Source organism: Lissotriton vulgaris, chromosome 1_1 (assembly GCF_964263255.1).
Source record: "Lissotriton vulgaris chromosome 1_1, aLisVul1.2, whole genome shotgun sequence".
Classification (NCBI taxonomy): Eukaryota; Metazoa; Chordata; class Amphibia; order Caudata; family Salamandridae; genus Lissotriton; species Lissotriton vulgaris.
The window spans coordinates 392,741,004-392,760,319 of NC_141685.1; the positions used below are offsets into that span (position 1 = coordinate 392,741,004).

General features: G+C 45.5%; 1 protein-coding gene across 1 annotated transcript in view; it reads right to left on the bottom strand.

Annotated features, from left to right (window-relative positions):
• The window catches only part of LRP8 (LDL receptor related protein 8), a 1,071,653-nt gene that overhangs the window by 93,818 nt on the left and 958,519 nt on the right, over positions 1 to 19,316 (bottom strand). Inside the window, exons 16-17 of the mRNA XM_086952473.1 lie at positions 8,536 to 8,841; positions 791 to 859 (exon numbers count right to left, since the gene is read on the bottom strand). Of these exons, the coding sequence (XP_086808599.1) occupies positions 791 to 859; positions 8,536 to 8,841 (375 nt within the window). The remainder of the gene's footprint in view (positions 1 to 790; positions 860 to 8,535; positions 8,842 to 19,316) is intronic.

The following is a 19,316-nucleotide window of genomic DNA, read 5'->3' on the forward strand; positions in this document are numbered from 1 at the left end:
AAGGGACATTCAATGTTCACTCCATGCACAACAGCCAGTGCTCCCTTCAAGCACAGCTTCAAATGCTCCCCTGAGGAAGTTCAATATTCCCATGAGGCCGATGGCCCGCTGCTCCCCGGCTGTGTACTGCACCGTGCTCCCCTAATTCATAGAATCCTGTGCCCAACCTAGGCTGCAGGACATCCTGTGCTAATGCATACCAACCTGTGCTTTGCTCATGCACCTGAACGTGCGACCTGTGCTTCACAGGGCTATGTATGACTCTTGTCTGTGAACATGTGCTCTGTGTGTGCACGCGTGGCCATTAGTTGTGTCTCTGTGCAAACAGCATCTGCAAGGGTAGGTCTTATTGGCACTGCCAATTGCTTGCTTACCTGGTTAACGTCTGTGGATAGTGGTTTATGGTACTACATAATGTACAACAGATCAAAGGATCACAATGCTCCGCCCACCACAGGTGTGTGCACCACCAGCCGAGTCCCGTTCAATCTTTAAAAGTGCACCGCACTCAGTGCCATAAAGTGCAACCTCCTTCGATGTACTGACCACTGCTTGCATCATCCGGACTAATCCTCCTGAGGTGTGCTTTCTGAGCAGTAAAGGGAATCAAAAGATAACCCTCCTCACTGGAGCAAGCATTTCTTGGTGTTTTTTTTTTTAAAAACAGCCTGTAACATAATTTCAAAACCGCTAATACGCTGAGAATTATTCCTGAATGACCTAAAAAGCCAAACAAAAGAAATGAAGCAAAAGGATTAATAGTTCTGTGACATAATGAATTATTACTCACCAACGGGGACCACTATTCCAATGATGGCGGCGGTAACTGTAGACCCCAGACCAAAAGCGTCAAAGCCGTCTGCACAAAACACAAGAGAAGCAGGGATACAGTTAGGGGAGGCATTCGACCTGTTATAATTCAGTCTCCCAAAGGATGCTTGTCTGTGGGTCCAGAGGTTATGCAGATATTTTTATTTTATCTGTTACACATATTTATATAGTGCCAAACTAACCACATGGCCAGAGAAGCGCTTTGTCATTAACAGTAGGCATACAATGCATTCATTATGCAGGTGATGAACCAATTCTGTTTGGTGGTTTAGCAGTGACCAGAGATGAAAAGCAGGGGAAAGGTGATAGATTCAGTAAGAAGGGGACCCGAGGTGCTCAATCAGGTCGGTTTTAAATAGAAGGGTTTTCATTGTCTTCTGAAAGAGGGAAGAGATTCTGGCGATGAATGCGGCTTCCTGGTTTCACGTTGTACAAATCAGCCATTAATCATGGATATATATGTGTGTCTCCTACTTACCTCTTTATGCATTAGGGCAGAGCGTGGATGGCAGGCAGAAGCCCCATGAAGGCTCGGCTCGTCATGGGCTCGAGGTTTCAGCAGATCTACGAGCCCAGCCAGAGCCAGCCTGGAGGTTCGAGTCTGGCTCGAGCGTTCAGCGACTGGCCCCCTTGAGGCAGCACAGGAGATGGCACTTCCATCTAATGTACTGGTACTCAAAGTACGGTGGCCACATGTGGCCCTCCTGACCTTTACATGCGGCTCTCTAGTCAATAGGAGCACTGGACTGCTGTTCCCTTAGCACTAACTAAGTATAAAAAGATGTTAAATAGACAGGCAAGCATTTTCATAAAGGTTAATTGGTATTGAAGAAAAGATGTAACTAAGGAGTCCAGCAGCTCTTTACTTTAGAAACACCCTCCTTTTTAAACACATCTTGCAGCAAAAAAGTACAAATATGATAGTCTCTTCAAAATTCAAAAAGTGTATTTAAATAACATGCAGAACCTTTTCACCTTAGTACAACTTATTATATCAGTGCACTTAGAAGTATTCATTTAAAAGTGATAGGTTTCAAGCATGAATTTAGAAACATGATTTCTTCCCAGTGCAGGGAGTCACGAGAGAGGCCTCGGTGACCCTCCCGCTTCCTATCACCACCACCTTTCACCCTGGCACCATTATCTCTCATCCCGATTTCCCCCATTGAGCCTCCTCCCCAGGGCTTTAAGTGGGATGAAAAAACTGGGGGGTCTCTCAAAGGGGTGTGGTCAATGTAATTAGGGGCGTGGCTTTAACACACTTACGCTAAAAATCTGTGTTTAGCATAGTGTGCCGCCCGACTTGTATTTTGCTGTTCCTGTCATTGCATCCAAATATGTGAGACAACAAGTCACATTACACCAACAACAAGTAAGGACTATTGGCTTTGTCAATGGTTATTAGTTGCATAAGATAAATAGGCTGCAACTATGGCTGTTTACATATAACATTGAAAAAGCTTCCAATTGAAGCCCTGGTGACCCTACCGCAATGCTGCTGCTCTTGCGTTTCAGAAATAGAAGGGAAATCCAGAAAGAAAATGACTCATTAAAGGATTTCCCTTCCACTACACCGCTCACCTGGCATGACGTCATGCTGTAACTTCTCCCCTAGTGAGAAGTGAGCAATGTGAGCACGTACACACCGATGTGCCTGCTGTCTTGAAACGGGTCTCTATCAGGCTCTGTGCGCCCTGGCACTTTTTTCTGGACTGCACTGACAGCAAACTGCTGTCACTGCAGTCCGGAAAAAAACTGAGCGCCTGTGCCAGGGCTCAAAACAGAGCCCGATAGAGACCCGTTTCGCGGCCCCCTTTAAAAAACTGCCGGTGCTCAGACCCCTTGAGACCCGGCCCACTTAAAGCCCTGCTCCTCCCACCATCTCTACTCGTTTCCACAGCCAGCTATTCTGCCCACTTTTGTTCTGTTGCCTTCAACAGGACACAGCAACACAAGCATCAAACCCTCAAGCGCCCCCTAGTGTTCTTAGCAAGCAATTAAAAAAAATAGGCCGAAGTTCTAGAAGAGAACCAAACTACCGTGGGTCTCTGCATTGGTAAGATCAACAACCACAAATGGGTGTTATCCCTTTTGGGATAAGGCTCAGCAGTATATTTGAAAATTTAAGGGATTTTATCAGCATTCTATATGTAACTTTCTGTATGTTTTAACTTGCATAAGGGCTCCACACTCTGACAGCAATGTACGTTATAAATCTTGTGTCGTGATTTTATTGAGCCAGACAATTACCAAATAGACAGTGTGGTGCTGGGTCAGGTGTACTCCACTTGGATTGGTGTCAGTACAACGCGTTATTTTACGTCGCATTCCGTTACAACGCAGATTTTACAACGCAGGATCCATTACATCGGATGCCATTACAACGCATGGCATTACATAGCAGATGGTATTACAACGCATGGCATTACATCGTAAGTATAGGTAAGTATACCTTTTTTTAAAAATGTTATTAAGTAAATTTAATTAATTTTATTTAAACAATTTAATTAAAATACATTTTAAAATAGTCATTAATTTAATTTAATAAAATAATATCTATTTAATAAATGTAATTTTAATAAAAATTGTAATTAATTTAAATAAATTAAAATAATGAAATTAGTTTAATGTACATATTTTTAAAATTGTAATTAAATTAAATTAATATTAATAATTTATTTAATTTAATTAAAAAATGTAATTAATGTAAAATAATTAATTTAATTTATTAAATATATTTTAATTAATTTAATTTATTAAATATATTTTAATTAATTTAAAAATGGTCAATATAATTTAATTATCTCTAAACACAAACCTACCCCTGAACCCTAAAACACCCCTGTACCCCAAAACCCAAACCCTGCCCTAAAACCTAAAAACACCTCTGTACCCCAAAACCCAAACCCTGCCCTAAAACCTAAAAACACCCCTGTACCCCAAAAAGCCAAACCCTGCCCTAAAACCTAAAAACACCCCTGTACCCCAAAAACCCAAACCCTGCCCTAAAACCTAAAAACACCCCTGTACCCCAAAACCCAAACCCTGCCCTAAAACCTAAAAACACCCCTGTACCCCAAAACCCAATCCCTGCCCTAAAACCTAAAACCACCCCTGTACCCCAAAACCCAAACCCTGCCCTAAAACCTAAAAACACCCCTGTACCCTAAAAACCCAAACCCTGCCCTAAAACCTAAAAACACCCCTGTACCCCAAAAACCCAAACCCTGCCCTAAAACCTAAAAACACCCCTGTACCCCAAAACCCAAACCCTGCCCTAAAACCTAAAAACACCCCTGTACCCCAAAACCCAAACCCTGCCCTAAAACCTAAAAACACCCCTGTACCCCAAAACCCAAACCCTGCCCTAAAACCTAAAAACACCCCTGTACCCCAAAAACCCAAACCCTGCCCTAAAACCTAAAAACACCCCTGTACCCCAAAACCCAAACTCTGCCCTAAAACCTAAAAATACCCAAACACCCCAAAACATATACCTCAGTACCCCAAAACATATACTCCTATTCTCATACTTATTAAAAAAATTACTTAAATTAATATATTTAATTTATAATATTTAAAAACATAAATAAATATTTTTTTTATAATTAATAATAATTAAATCAATTATATAATATTAAATAAAATTAAAAAAAAATTATATACTTACCAATACTTACGATGTAATGGTATGCGTTGTAATAGCATCTGCTATGTAATGCCATGCGTTGTAATGGCATCCGATGTAATGGATCCTGCGTTGTAAAATCTGCGTTGTAACGGAATGCGACGTAAAAGTTGCGTTGTAAGTGATACACACCACTCCACTTCGAGGCGCAGAGAGAAATTCACCAACAGTCTCTCAGCAGGTCTTTGGAATCTGAGATGAGCATCCCTCCCTCTAATCTGCTCGGGAAATTTGCTTTAAAACTTGAAACAATTTTCTTAATGAGATGCCAGCTCCCTCTTAAGTTAGTATTCCCTAAATTTCGGTCACTGTACTCGGAACAGCTTCTGTTGTGTATTCATGTTAAGCTCAGGCTAGCTTGCTCCGAGTGCCCAACGCCTCTAGTTCCCTCTCCTGGGATTTCCTAGGGTTCGTGTGTAGCACCCAAATTCTGCCCAATCAAAGCATGTACTCCTGGCTCCCAACATGTAGGCAGAGCCAAAGACCTTCTCTAGTGTTCCTCACATAATTGTCTGGCGACAGCTAAGCGGTCAAGCCAGACCCTAAAAACAAGCCCAGTCCTATAAGCTAAGTAGAAATCTTAATAAAGAAAGTTTCACTGAGTGAATGAATGTTTTCTTTAACTCGGAACTGTGTACTGATTTCATTGTCTTTTTTTACAAATAAGATAAAGTGAAAAAAGCGACCTCTTTCAAACATGAAGATTGTCAACCACGAGATTGCTTATGAGCAAATGGACTAAAGGGGAGAATTGCTATCACTTTTAAAAAAGGAAATGTGTTCCACCCATTACAACAGGACGATGCATCAGTTTGCATAAAACAGGTTCACAGCAAGATGCTTAAACCACTGTGCACTGCAGCACGAGACAGGCTCATGAACCAGTCACTTACAAAGCAGTGATTTGTGAATCTTCCTCTGACTTCCCTGTGAATCCCAATATTAATAATGAATAGTCTCTGACACAATATTGGTAAGCCTCATCAGGTTCAAGTTTAACAGAAGCAGGGTCACTCCATTGATGGCAGATTGTTTCCCTTTCACTTTTCCGTCCTGATGAATGCTGAGGACCCTTTTGGGCACATAGGCAGAAACATGTTGACAAAATTAACCACTACGGTGCTGGGACAGTTATTCCCCTTTTCACCGTTCTTGTATTTTTTATTATCATATAATCTCCTATCTGAATAAACGCATTCTGGCGATCATACTGATTTTTAAAACTTACTCACGTTCACGGGCCTCCACTTTGTTTTAGAAGTACCTCCCTGTCTCCAGTTGTTGGCTCGCTCTCTACCAAACCAAGACTCTAGAGAGCGAGGACTGCCGATGATAAAGCATGACACCAGGTGGTGTGTGAAGACAGTCCTTCACCTTTTGTGGATGCCAGCACCCTCTTAACTTAGTATTTCCTAAGTTTCGGTCACTGTACTTGGAGCAGCTTCTGTTGTGCCAGTTGTGTGCTACCACAAAAATGTGCTTACCTGCTACACAGCTGTGAACATTTTTTTTATTTTTTCAGTTGCCTGAACGTTAGGGGCACGCATATGACATTGTAGATCTATCAAAGTGACTTAGATAACTAGACAATTTATAGTGTTATTCTCTGGCAGCAGCAAAGTCAGGAGGAGAGCTGTCATTAACCTACATGGACATTTAGGTTGGGCTTGAAATCTCAACTGTCAACACACCTTTTCACCTATTCCACAGTTCTTTGCTTCCACACAAATACATATCCATTCCCATGCTATTTACTTTGAATGCATCACATTACCATACGGCATTTCTTTAAAGCCAGACCTATTGGCATTGCCAGTGCTTTTTTGCTTTTTTCAGTTAGGTTACAAACACTGTGGCCCTGCGCTATGACTGAGGACCAGTGGCAATGTGGCAGACGTAGAGAGGCTAAGCCAGGCTAAATGAATTGCTGTAGGGGGTATAGTGTGTTGGATTTAACTCCAACACATTCCCTACTGTTGACCGACTGGAGTTGGAATAATACATTAGACTATTCCAACATCCAGCACAACCCCAACAGCAAGTTTGGGTTAAAAATTGCATTGTAACGGCATGCAGAGTAAAAGCATGGGTTGTAACGTCATACATCAGTGTAAAACTGAGTCCGAGCTGCCGCTGGCACTCTTGACTGGCAAGGCAAGTCATGCTCAGGCACTTTTCATTCTTTGTGACATCAGCACAGATGGAGGAAGGCAGTGGAAAACAACTGGGTGACCAGATATTGGAAATGGACGTTTCTGCAGGGTTATCCTCAAATTTTTGTCTGTTTGTTCTTATTATTCTGACCTTCTTTGTGTTGGCTTTTAGACTCCAGGCACTTTGCCACTGCTAATCAGTGCAAAGTGAATGTGCTCTCTCCCCTAAAACTTGGTATGATTGACTTACATTTGTATGGAATATTTAAATTGACTTTTAAGTCCCTTTTTAAGGGGTATCCAATATACCCAGGGCCAGTTATTTAAATGCTAGTTGGGCGCAGGGTCAAGACTGATTTGCATATGGCTGGGTCCAAACTGGAATGGCATGGTCAGCAAAAAAATGATGGATTTAGGCCCAGATCTCTGCACAGGAGTGAATGTATGACATTGTTTTGCATTCTGTCCATCAATTGTCCTTTTTGCATTTGTCACCCTGAGTGGGACGGGTATGCCCAGATGTGGGCCCCATGCTCTCCATGCCACTGGAGTCAAGCTATCCTGGCTGATGATGGCTGAAAGCCCAAAACGGGTCCTAGGATGCTTGTTTCCTGTCCAGAGAGGACCTGGCATGGCAGTTCGGGCTGGACTGTTCCCATTGGGCGCAGAGTCAAGACTGATTTGCATATGGCTGGGTCCAAACTGGATTGGCATAGTGAGCAGAAAAAAAATGGATTTAGGCCCAGATCTCAGTACTGGGGTGAAGGTATGACATTGTTCTGCATTCTGTCCATCAATTGTTCTTTTTGCATTTGTCGCCCAAGTGGGACGGTTATGCCCAGACGTGGGTCCCGTGCTCTCCATGCCACTGGAGTCAAGCTAGCCTGACTGATGAGGGCTGAAAGCCCGAAACCGGTCCTAGGATGCTTGTTTACAGTGCAGGGAGGACCTGGCCTAGCAGTTTGGTCTGGACTGTTCCCATTGGGCGCAGGGTCAAGACTGATTTGCATATGGCTGGGTCCAAACTGGAATGGTGAGCAAAAACCCAATGGATTTAGGCCCAGATCTCTGTACTGGGGTGAATGTATGACAGTGCTCTGCATTCTATCCATCAATTGTTCTTTTTGCATTTGTCCTCCCAGTGTTCTCAGCACGTGAGGTGCTTTTTGCTCTCCAGGATCAAGTGCTTGTAGGCGCTTTGTGGCAGGCTCTACTCCGCGCTTTGATTGATTCGCGCTGCGTCTACATAGCAGGTGCAAGCCTCTTAACAGCATTGGGGAGCGCTCTACCCCTCATCAGCGATGAGGAGAGCATGGGGAGCGCTGCTATTTCTAAAATCTAGGTGTGGTTTGAAGCATTTCCGCGTTTATCCTGTGCGTGGTTTTGCGCACCACACTTTGGCAGCGCCAAAGGAAACCCCGTCTGAGGAGTCCTGCATTGCCTAGTGAGTGGGGCCAGGCCTCCAGGGGAGACTCGGACGAGACTGGCACCTAACGGAGATTTCGCTCTGTGTTTCGCCAGGGTCTACCTCTGAAGTGAGGGAGCTGGGCTGCTTGTCCTCCAACTTGTGTGTTCCCCTGGCAAGGCCCGCACTATGGTTCGAGGCTGACTGGTGGGTTAAGTGCCGTATTTGCCTACCCAGACAAAAGGGTCCACATACAACGTACCCCTTAGTTTTACACTTGCTGCATGGTCGCCACGGCACAGAGGGGTCTGAATGGAGTCACAGGTTACCCTCCAGCACCTACATTTACACAAACAAATGAAGAGCTCACTCTTGAACTATGAACATCCTTTAGTGCTGGTATTTTGATCATGGTACACCAAGAAGATAGTCAGGCGCTTGTCAACTGATGTACTTACAGTGGTGCGATAAGTTGCTACTCGCAGTTGTCACAATCTTGGAGTCCTCATGGCTTGGCAGAGTTGGGGAGTGCGAAGGAATGTAGGCTTTTGGTATTGATACTGCATCAAATTTTGTAGGAGGAGTAGTTGTTGTTGTGTACTTCACTGTGCTACTTGTGGTTGTAGTAGAAGTGGTGGAGGTAGGTTTACCGGTGGTGGAAGTGGTAGGAGCAACAGTTGTGGTGGTAATGGTTGTAGTCACAGTAGTAGTTGTAGAAGGCACAGTCGTGATAACTGGAACTGTCACTGATGCACCTGGAAGAGCTAGAAAAGAAACATTATATTTTCAATTACTATTTGCTGATTTGAAACCAGTATACTAAAAACAAGGTAATAATACTAAATCCTCGGTTTCAGAGTCTATAACTTGAAATTATGAGACTTGAAGTCAGCCTTGGCCCACAAGTACGGGCAGAGGGGCCAATGCCCCCTCCCCCCCACCTTTTTCCGGAGAAGACACATGTCTGTAAGGCTGAGCAATGGTCAGACTGACACTCTTCTTGTTCAGGTCAGGCAGCCAGGATGTAGACATGTGCTAAATACGCAGGCTCTTGGGCGACTGAACTGAACTTTGCCAGGCTGAGGATTGGACAGGCTTGTGGGCGTGATCTCCTCACCTCGGCAAAAGTGCTTTGAGGCCCTTCCCCTCATGATGAATGGGGGAGTGTCACTATTAGCCTCGAACCTGGGTGCTACACTTTTAAGCCCCGAAGTGCCCTGGGTCGAGTGTCAATCAGTGACACTTCGTCACACAGTATAATGTGGTCAGTAGTCTCACTAACCCCATCCCACTCTGTGACAAGTGAGTTACTGCTGCCTAAGAGGTAAGAGGCACCAGTCCCAACCCTCCTGGGACCTCTGGGTCTGGGAGATGCAGGGCGGGTAAGTTTTATGCTTTTTAATGTATGGTGTGTGTGCGTGTGCAGGTAGGTATACATTTATGAATTTGTTGTGAGTGTTGTGAATAGGTGTATGTGTGTGTGTGTGCATGTGCGTGCTTGTGAATGCATGGGTGTGAGTGATTGAGTGTATATGTGTGAGTGTGCGGCCAGTCCCACCGCCCCCCTCCCTGCTAGAATTACCGACTGCCACAGCTTGAAGTTCATCTGTGTAATGTACATTCTCTAGGAAACAGAAGTGCACTCTTAATATCTCAAATCAATATATTGATGTGTTTCTCCACATTTCTCTCTTCTCCTTGTAAACCAAATTGCTTCCTAATTTATTAATTCATGAAACGTTACTGGAAAATATTGCAAGCATATTCGAATAATGGTTTCTTTTTTATGGCATTTTCCTCCAGTGCAGCTTCATTACAAAAACCCTCTAGCATCTCTTGGGCGTCTCTTCCACTAAACCTTGGTCCACAAGGAGGAATTACTTGCGCAAATACACGCAAACTGAAGCACCATTAGTATGTTCTATTGTAGGCACTTTACCATTGTAAAAATGTATCCCTCAACAACAGAATCCTACAGAGAATGCCTGGCCCAATGAATAAAAGGGCGAAATTGTCTGTGTCCTATAAAGAAAAGCTACACCTAGTCACTGTCTATACAAAATTCAACCCTTTGTCATCAATAAGCAACTGGACAGGTGATCCCACGTGATTACGTAGAGGTGAGATCACTACTGGGGCCTATATTTTTGCCATTTGGCATCTTTAACCCCTTCGATGCTCATGACGAGCTCAGCTCGTCATGCAGTACACTGCTCGTGTGGTACAATGGGATTCAAGGGAGTGCAGCATCCGGGATGAATTGCTGAAGCACTGATGGTGTTAACTTCCTACAGAATATACAAAACTCTGAACCAATAATATGATTAAGATTGACAGCAAACAACCAACCTGCCAGGATTATGGATGGACAATTCTAGGCGGGACTGCAGAACATGCATAATGGATGACTGCTGGTCACATGCTGCTGGCCTCTTGCAACTGACACCAAGCATGTCAAAGATGTCATTCATTCAAATGCATCTAGTACATAGGAAACTGCCTACCAGAACAGGCAGCTTTGCACATGTTTGAAATGCTTGCAGTTCCCTTCTGAAAATACACTCCTACTAACTTTTCAAACCCAGAGGCTTACGCAATCCACTGGAAGGTGAGGATTTGAGCTTCCTTTTTAGGTCAAGCCTTCCAGACAGCAAAGCAATCTCATTGTAAAAGACCTACTGTGGCTTTATCAAGTACTCACAGGGCCTTGCAGCCCGCCTATTGCTTATCATTGGCTGGCTTTATTGTCACTCTTATTTGCTTACTTCTAATTCAATGGCTTTCCTTGTACCCAGCTTGTCTATCTTTGTTGGCCCTTCCCCTTGACCATAGCCTCTTAACTATCTCTCTGACTGGCTGGCTTCTTACCTGTTACTTCTCACTTTTAGGGGCCAATTATGTTCGTTTCGCTCTCTCCCCAGTGTTCTTCTCCAACCCTGCAAAACACCTGCCCTCACGTGCTCTGTGTTGCTGATTCCCTTGTAGTGCAAGCTCTCTCTCATGTGCTTCTCCCTCACCAAACTCCCTGCCTCCTGTGTGCACTGTGTTGCATTTTTGATTGTGAACTTCTCCTCACACCCACGAGTTGGTGTCCCTCATGAGCTGTATTCTCTTCCTCCGCCCACTCACACTTTTGCACTACTACCTTTTCATTTTTTTCTACAACTAAGCACTGGATAGAAAAACAGGGTTGGTTCTCAGCGAGTCTGATGGCATGGGTCTGGTTGGCAAATATGCCTTGCATGATTAACCCCTTCGATGCTGATGACGAGCTCAGCTCGTCATCAGCCACGGTGGTCGTGTGCTGATGACAAGCTGAGCTCGTCATGTAACGCGGCTTTTGCAAAAAAGCCGCGTAGCGCAAAAATAACCCCCTCACGCATGTGGTTAACAACCTTTTAGGATGGGATTCAGATTCCAGGACTTGCGCCTCCCCTACTCCAGTGCCTTCTCACTTCCCTGAAGAGCCATAGGTAGATATATGGCTTTGACCTACTAATCTAAGATATTAGGGAAGTCTTTTAGCCTCCAGTGATGTAGTTGTGGGTGCAGGAAGCCAGTGTGCACCAGCAGGACTAGGTAAAAAAACTCAGAGAAGAGGGGCTTGGGATACTTTGATCCAGCAACAGTGCACAATTCACCATAATACTGCATATAGCTGTTAGGGTTTAAGGAAGGCATACACACTCTTGAGCAGCCAGAAACACACAAGGAGGTGCTCATCTGGCCATAAGCATTATTCTGCTGTCTCAAAAGCCCCGCCCACCAGTACCCATCTCTTTCCTTAAAAGCACTGCTTGACCAATTAAAATGAGAGATGCACTTTCATTTGAAAACATGAGTCAAGATGTGCATAACATATACAACACATTACTTTGACATGGTTCTATATATTACCCCGGAGACGTCCATAAATTGATACTACAATGTGTCTGGTGACATTTAAACCTACTCTGCTACAGTCCTGTGGTTTTATAATATCACCCAAACTCCTTTAAATAATTTATAGCCTTGTTATACTTCTTTTATCCGTTCCATAACAATGGACAGCTGTGCGTTGCAAAGCGATCTGTCCAACAAGCCTCTCTGGTGGCACAATAACCGCTGCCGCAGATGATGGCACGTCGCCAACCTCGCGAGAGAGATTTACACTGAGAACAGCTGCTTCTTCTTGCGGCCATCAGTAATGAAGTGCCGTCCAGTTCAAAAGGGAACAGCCCGCGCCAACCAACAAGTCCTGGTGACACGTTTACAAGCCATAAAACCCGGTGACAACTGCGTGGATTGTTCTATTTGCTTGAATAGGATGATCAATACTTCTTCTCAATAATTAGAGCCAATTTATTGCCAACGTCCCCTGCGCTCTGCGTTCTACTGCTCCCCACCACTGGCTTGCTATCAGTCTCCAAGCTTCCTATTCACTTAGGTCAATTAGAGGTAGTAGCTGATGATTGCCCTCTCTTGACTCTGGCAGGGTCCTTGCTACCCTTAGTCTTAAGGGTCAAGAGGTCAGACGCCAGAAAATAACAGCTCAGAGAGTCATTTACTTATTCAAATTCTACATCTTGTCATTCCCCCTAAGTCCTCAACAGCAAACAGGAAGCTGTTGGGGGTCAATGGGTGGGACAAGGGGTCACTCCTGTAGTATCTTCAGCAATGAAAGGCTGTAGGGTGCATCTTCTGCTACTTCTGGTTCTTTGGTCAATTAACTTCCAGGGGCATTAAGAAGAGGAGCAGCTTCCAGGCCCAAACGCCTGTTCCCGTATCTATGGACACACATCTGCAACCCCCATCAACGTCTTCAGGAAAACACAACTAACTTCCCAAAAGGAGTGATTCATGTAAAGGCAAGTGCTCATGACTGACCAACTGCTTACTTCAGTACTGTAGAGCAGGGTTTGCCAAAGTCGGTCCTGGAGGGCTGTATCCATGACAGATTTTTAAGATAAGTACATTGACCTAAATTGGTATATGCTAAAACTCTGGCATGAATCTGGCCCTCCTACTTTGGAGAACCCAGCTGTAGAGGGCAGAATTCATCAGCAGGAGAGATGCAACACAACTGGCTAATGCAGCAGGACAGGAACAAGGATATGTCTCCGTTTAGGAGGAGACACTCAGGGTGATGGCACTAACCGCGTTTCAGACTCCACACCAGCAGACTCTAAGAAATACAGTGTATTTTAATGGCTCACCTTGTTTCTAGGCTTAAATATCAGTTGCTGAGCCTTCATTATTGCATGTATTTTAAGCAGCACATTACAGCAATGCACACAGATACAATCCAGTCGTTTAAGACTGGTATAGGGTGTGGTAAGCAAATATGACAAAAAGACCGGGGAAAGCATTACTTTACAAATGCCACTTCTCAATTCACCATTGTTAGATTTGGGGATCTCTAGTTGGCACAGGTAGGTACTTGTGACAAATAAGGACCCTTGCCTCTAGTCAGGGTAAGGGTGTACACCTAAAATAACCCCAGCTCACCCCCTTGGTAGCTTGGCACAAGCAGACAGGCTTAACTCAGAGGCAGTGTGTAAAGCATTTGTGACCACATACAGTAATCCAGTGACAACACTACAGATGGACACCACACAGTTTTTATATTAAAAATAAGTATGCTTTATATAGATTTAACACAAGACCTCAAATGACAAAAATCCACAATACTGCACTTAAAATGGTAGTTTTAGCTTAGTTCTGTTCAGTTCTTAAAATGCGACACTTTGAGTCAATGTACCTTCCGATGCGTTACGCTTCCACAACAAAAGTGCTGCAGCGATGGAAATGCGGCAAAGTTCTGGTGCAAAGAAATAAAGATGTGAAGATCTTCCAGATGCGGCACGCTTCTCCGATGATGCGAGAAGCCTCGATTCCATGCGTCAGCTGCAGCGGTGACACCCTTGTTCTTCAATGCGATGACAACAGCGTCGGCTTCGACACTCTTCTCTGTCGTTACGAGACGCTTCCGCACGACGCGACAACTAAAGCAGTGACATTCAAGATGCGATGGCGGCCCGCTTCTCCGTGGATGTGAGGAGGTTTTCTTGATGCGGCGCAATACGACCTCTACAGCGGCGAAATCCAAGATGCGACGGCAGCAGCAGCGACGGTGAAACGCTTCCTCTTTGTTGCGAGACGCTTCTCTTGATGCAGTGAAATACGACAGCTACAGTGGCGACAACCACGATGCGACAGCAGCAGTCGCGCTTCTAGCTCCTTGCGACACGCAGTCCCTCAGAAGGCCCAAAACAGCAGCAGGCACTTCCAAAGAACTCTGGGGAGCTGGGGGTTGAAGTCTGTTGTCCCTGAGACTTCAGCAGGAGGCAAGCTCTTTTCCAAGCCCTTGGAAATCCTTACAAGTTGATGAAAGTACACAAAGGCCCTTTATCCTCTCTTTGGCAGTCAGGAAACCACTGCAGGCCAATCCCCCAAGCAGCACTTCAGTTTAGGGATAGTCTCACCTCAGTTTCTTCAGGTTCCTCTCCTCAGCAAAGGTTTCTTCTTGTGGTCCAAAATTGATCTAATTTCTTGGGATCCGGGTCCTAATATTTATACCCCAAAATACTTTGTCCTCTGAGGGCAGAGGGGCCTTTGCCAAGTCCAAACCAGTTCTGGAGCATTCTGTTTACATGACTTCTTTCCTTTCACAGTGCAGGGCAGAAACATCAGACACCCCACAGGAGATGGAGCCAGCATTGTGGAGGAAAGGCACAGCCCTAGAGCACTCTGTTGACATGATACCTTCTCTCCTTTCACAGAGCAGAGCAGAGACATCAGACGCACCATAGGAGGTTGAGCAAGCACTGGGGAGGGGGAACACACAGTCCTATTCAGGTCCCAGGTGCAACTACTACCTCCCATCAAGATGCAGATCTCTCTATTCACCACTGGACTGATTCATTCTGTCTCCTGAAATTCCGCAGCCCTGTCACTCAAAATCCAGACAAGGAATACACAGCTTAGCAGAGGGAGGCTTGGATAATTAGACAAGAAAATACCTACTTTCTAAAAGTGGTATTTTCAAACACAGAATGTTAAAACCAAGTTCACTAAACGATGTATTTTATCGTTCTGAGTTCAGGCATACTAAACTCGAATTTCTACCATGTTCCCTGAGTCAGTTAGGATTATAAAATGTAATAATCTAACTGCCAATTCTGGCCTATGGAGAACAGGTAGCCTTGCAATATTAAAACACGAAAATGGCTGTGATTCACTATTAGGACATGCCACACACACCAGGACATGTCCTACCTTTTACAATGCACCCTGCCCTTGGGCCTACCATAGGGGTGTCTGATATGAAGAAAAGGGAAGGTTTAGGGACTGGCAAGTGAATTAACTTGCCCAGTCAGCATGGCAGTACTAAACTGCACACAGGCTCCTCAAAAGCAGACCGGAGACACACTTTTACAGGATGCCTCTGTGGGTGGGACAACCAGTGCTGCAAGCCCACTAGCAGCATTTGGGTTACAAGCCCTGGGCACACACAGTGCACTGTACTAGGGTCTGATCAGTAAACCAAATCAGCCAATCATGGAGTCACTAATTCATACATCAATTTATAATAGGGAGAGTATATGCACTTTATCACTGATCAGCAGTGGTAAAGTGCCTCGAGTCCTAAAACCAACAAAAACAGGTCAGACAAAATACAGGAGGAAGGCAAAAAGTTCAGGGATGACCCTGCAAAAAGGGCCAAGTCCAACAGCCATCAATGGTAAAATGCAGCTCTCATTCTATTAGTGAGCAGAGCAAAGCTTACTGTTCAGGTGTAGCCAATGTAATATGTGCACTGAGGGGAACAGGTGCATGAACTCTGTATGTGGTGCAATGTCCAAGCCGAGTTTGCTCTGAGGGACCAGAGAGACACCTGGAAACTGGCTGTGGAAGGAGTCTGATGTGAAAGTGGCTTCTTCAGTGGGTTTGGAAGCAGATCTTTTTCTTGCGAATATTCAACATTTTCAGAGTTTACTTTTTGTGCACTGTCTGCTCTTTAGGAGGGGGATCTCCGGACATCATCTTTTTGATACGAGGGCACTGCTCACATCCACGGTGGAGGACGGAGGATGCTTAGACCAAGGTATAGGAGTAAACCGGAGGAGTGTCAGACGTTATGGTGAGGACAGAGCAATGATTTGATTGTTATTTGGAAAATAAGAATAGCTTGAGTTTGTATTTGGCCACATGAGGTTCACGTAGGATTTATTGACATGTCGTGAAGACAGTGGACATAGAATCCAAATTACGGCCAAGAGGAAAAGAGAATAAAAAGCCAGAAAAATAGTCTTTCAAGTTCACAGAACTCATGAGTCCCCTGGTTGCTATATTATGTTTTTATTCATAAAATGTCCATTAAGCAACTCGTGCCTCTTTTGGGCTCTATGCCCACTCTTATCTTTTCTCAAGAAATCCATATAAAAAATATACAACAGAGGCCAAGTGGGCTGTACGCCTTTAACCCCTCCCATGCTCATGACGAGCTCAGCTAGTCATGAGCCACGGTTCCCGTGTGCTCATGACGAGCTGAGCTCGTCATGACCATTAGAACGCTCACATGCGGGGCTAATTCCCCTGCTGTGCTGGGCGTTCTAAGGAACCGGCGTGGTCATGACGAGCTCTGCTCGTCATGAGCACACGAGAACCGTGGCTCATGACGAGCTGTGCTCGTCATGAGCACCGGGGCGCTGCGCGCTCCCCCCAGCACAGCAGGGGAATCTGCCCCGCAGTGAAGGGGTTAAGTAATTGACAGCCTTTTGCCTGTAGGTATCCACCCAGGGAGAAAGGCGCAGCTTAGAAGATGAGAGAGGAGAAGACGAGTACACTCTCACCATCACCTTGCTTTGTCTGCCATGGCATCTCTCAGATATTGAAACACTACACAAGACCTCTATAGCTGGACAGTCTTGGACACAGATACTTTGCTAATTATCTAAAATAATTGACCTTCTTCAATAAAATAGTATCCATGTAAAAATCTTCAGCAAGAGGAAATTCTGACAACTCTTGCATATGTAAATTCCTGAAACACATGGCTTCCAAGAACAAAAGCAAAACAATCCCAGCTCCTTTGGGTGTTCCCGCCTTGCTGTTCAGGCTGCATTATTGATGATGGGGGGGATGGTTTGTACCGTGCAGCTATGAAGATGTGTTCTTTAGTCTGCTTTCCTGTCTGCTGGTCCCTTGATGCTGCGCTCCCACCTTACATGACCATGGAAGAGCACCAACAACTCTGTGGACAGCTGCAGCTTCAGCATTTTTTGTGTAATCCGGGTTATTGATGTTTTTAATTCAGAGGCGAACAAAACAGCAGCTCACACAATCCCAAACTCGCAGTACCAGGTACAGCTTCATATACCACAGTTCCAGGATCCAACCAAGAAACAACAGAGTCTGAGCATTTTAAGAAGCTGGAAGTAAATCAGCTTCTTTGAGGATTTCTACAACTGTTGGGAACCTTATATTTTAGGTTTGTGCATGCCAAGAGTTCGAGCAACAGCCTCACCAATCCAGTTTATTTGCTTTATCACCCCCCCCCAACATTATTTGCCATTACACTTTATGTGTAGGCCCTTTGCACGTGAACGGGAGAGCATGGACCTTGTACCTTAAGACCTGTACAGCACACATCAGATTACTGGGCATGCCTACCTCTCTAGCAGTCCATACAAGAAGTTGGGGAGGTGGGTAAGAGATCCTTCTACAACACGTTTCCGGCTAGCTACCATTAATGCAGCAGGTGCAGTGCACCGGGGCCTTGAGGGGCCCATTGAATCCTGAGAATTGCTATATTTATGACCTCAAAAGAAGTCACAAGACGAAGGCCCACAGCCGGCGCTATCAAAGGCCAGGGTACCGAATACCAAGGCTGTCTCGTCTTGTTTCCATCTCATGCCTCTTTAACCACTCAATAAACACTCCAAGCCTCTTTTTCTCATTCTTGGAGGTGCTCTTTCATTCCTGCTTCCTCCATGTGTCACTCACTATTTGTCTGTTTTTCTCTTGCTCCTTCTTTTGCACTTTTGCGCTTTTCTTCCTCTTTCTCAGGATCAGTGTCTGTTTATGAAAAATAAGTGCCGATTCTCAAAAATGAGTGCTGGTGAGCCCCACCTGAAAACACTGGCTCACGGTGGCGGCTGGTGCATAGAGGCGAATGGGGCGCCGCCCCACTAGCCTCGGGAGTCGGGACGAGGATCAGGGAAGTAGGAAGACATGAGAGACAGGTACCACACGCAATGCAGCAGCGTCAAATCAATGAAGTGCTCACTGCCCCGTGTGTCTGAATCCAACTGCTCTGCTCTCGTCAAGGGACGGACGATGACGAGGTCACAGGAGGTCAGAGACATCACACGCATGTGCCTGGCAGGGGTGAGGAATATCGCTCGCCCTGGAAGCAGAAATGCGTAAACAGTGATGTCACCACAAAGGGAGTGGCGCAAGAAAGGGGAAAATGGCTGCTCCCAAATGGGCGCCCATGCTGCGCCCCAGGCGTCCCCAGCAGCACGCCACTGAAACCAACGGCAAGGGGCAGGGCAGTGGGTGGCAACAACCGGACACTCCCCTTGCCTTTGCGCCACTCCCAGGCCTCTGATTGGACAATGGGAGGCGGGAGCCCGTGCACTGCGCAGGACAGACATCAGCACTGGCCACAGCCAGAGCACCACACTGCAGAACACTCTCGCCCTCCAGCCCCCCATACACCACAGGCCCGATGTGCCTCCCGAGCAGAGATCGATGTCACCACTTGGCAAATGGATCGCGCAAAACAAACAGAGCGGTGGGTGGCGCCCATGAACACCCACAAATTCAATGAAGGCTGTGTTGAAAAACGATCGACTTGGCAGCTAGGAAAGCACAAGCAGAGCGACGCCAGGTAGGCACAAAACCAAACAATCCATGCCCTGCCTGGATTGGCTCCACACTGCAACCCGCATGCTCCCCATGGCAACACACATGGCATGCCTGCATGGGGACACCACAGCCCCAATGCCAAGCATGCCCTCCTCTCCAATTAAACTACGATCTTCATGATTCTCTTCCTCTGCGCCACCACATTCTCGTGCTAGCCAGGCTTCAACCAGAGCCTTGAGAGGAGGTGCGAACGCGAAAGTGAAAGACCGACTGTGGCAGTGAGCGACTGCAGTGCAGAAGTCCCCAGAGAAGCGCGTGTGTACAGTACCTTCACAAATTCCCGAATGTGGCTTGAGTGGCCCAATCCATAGATTTGTGTGCATGC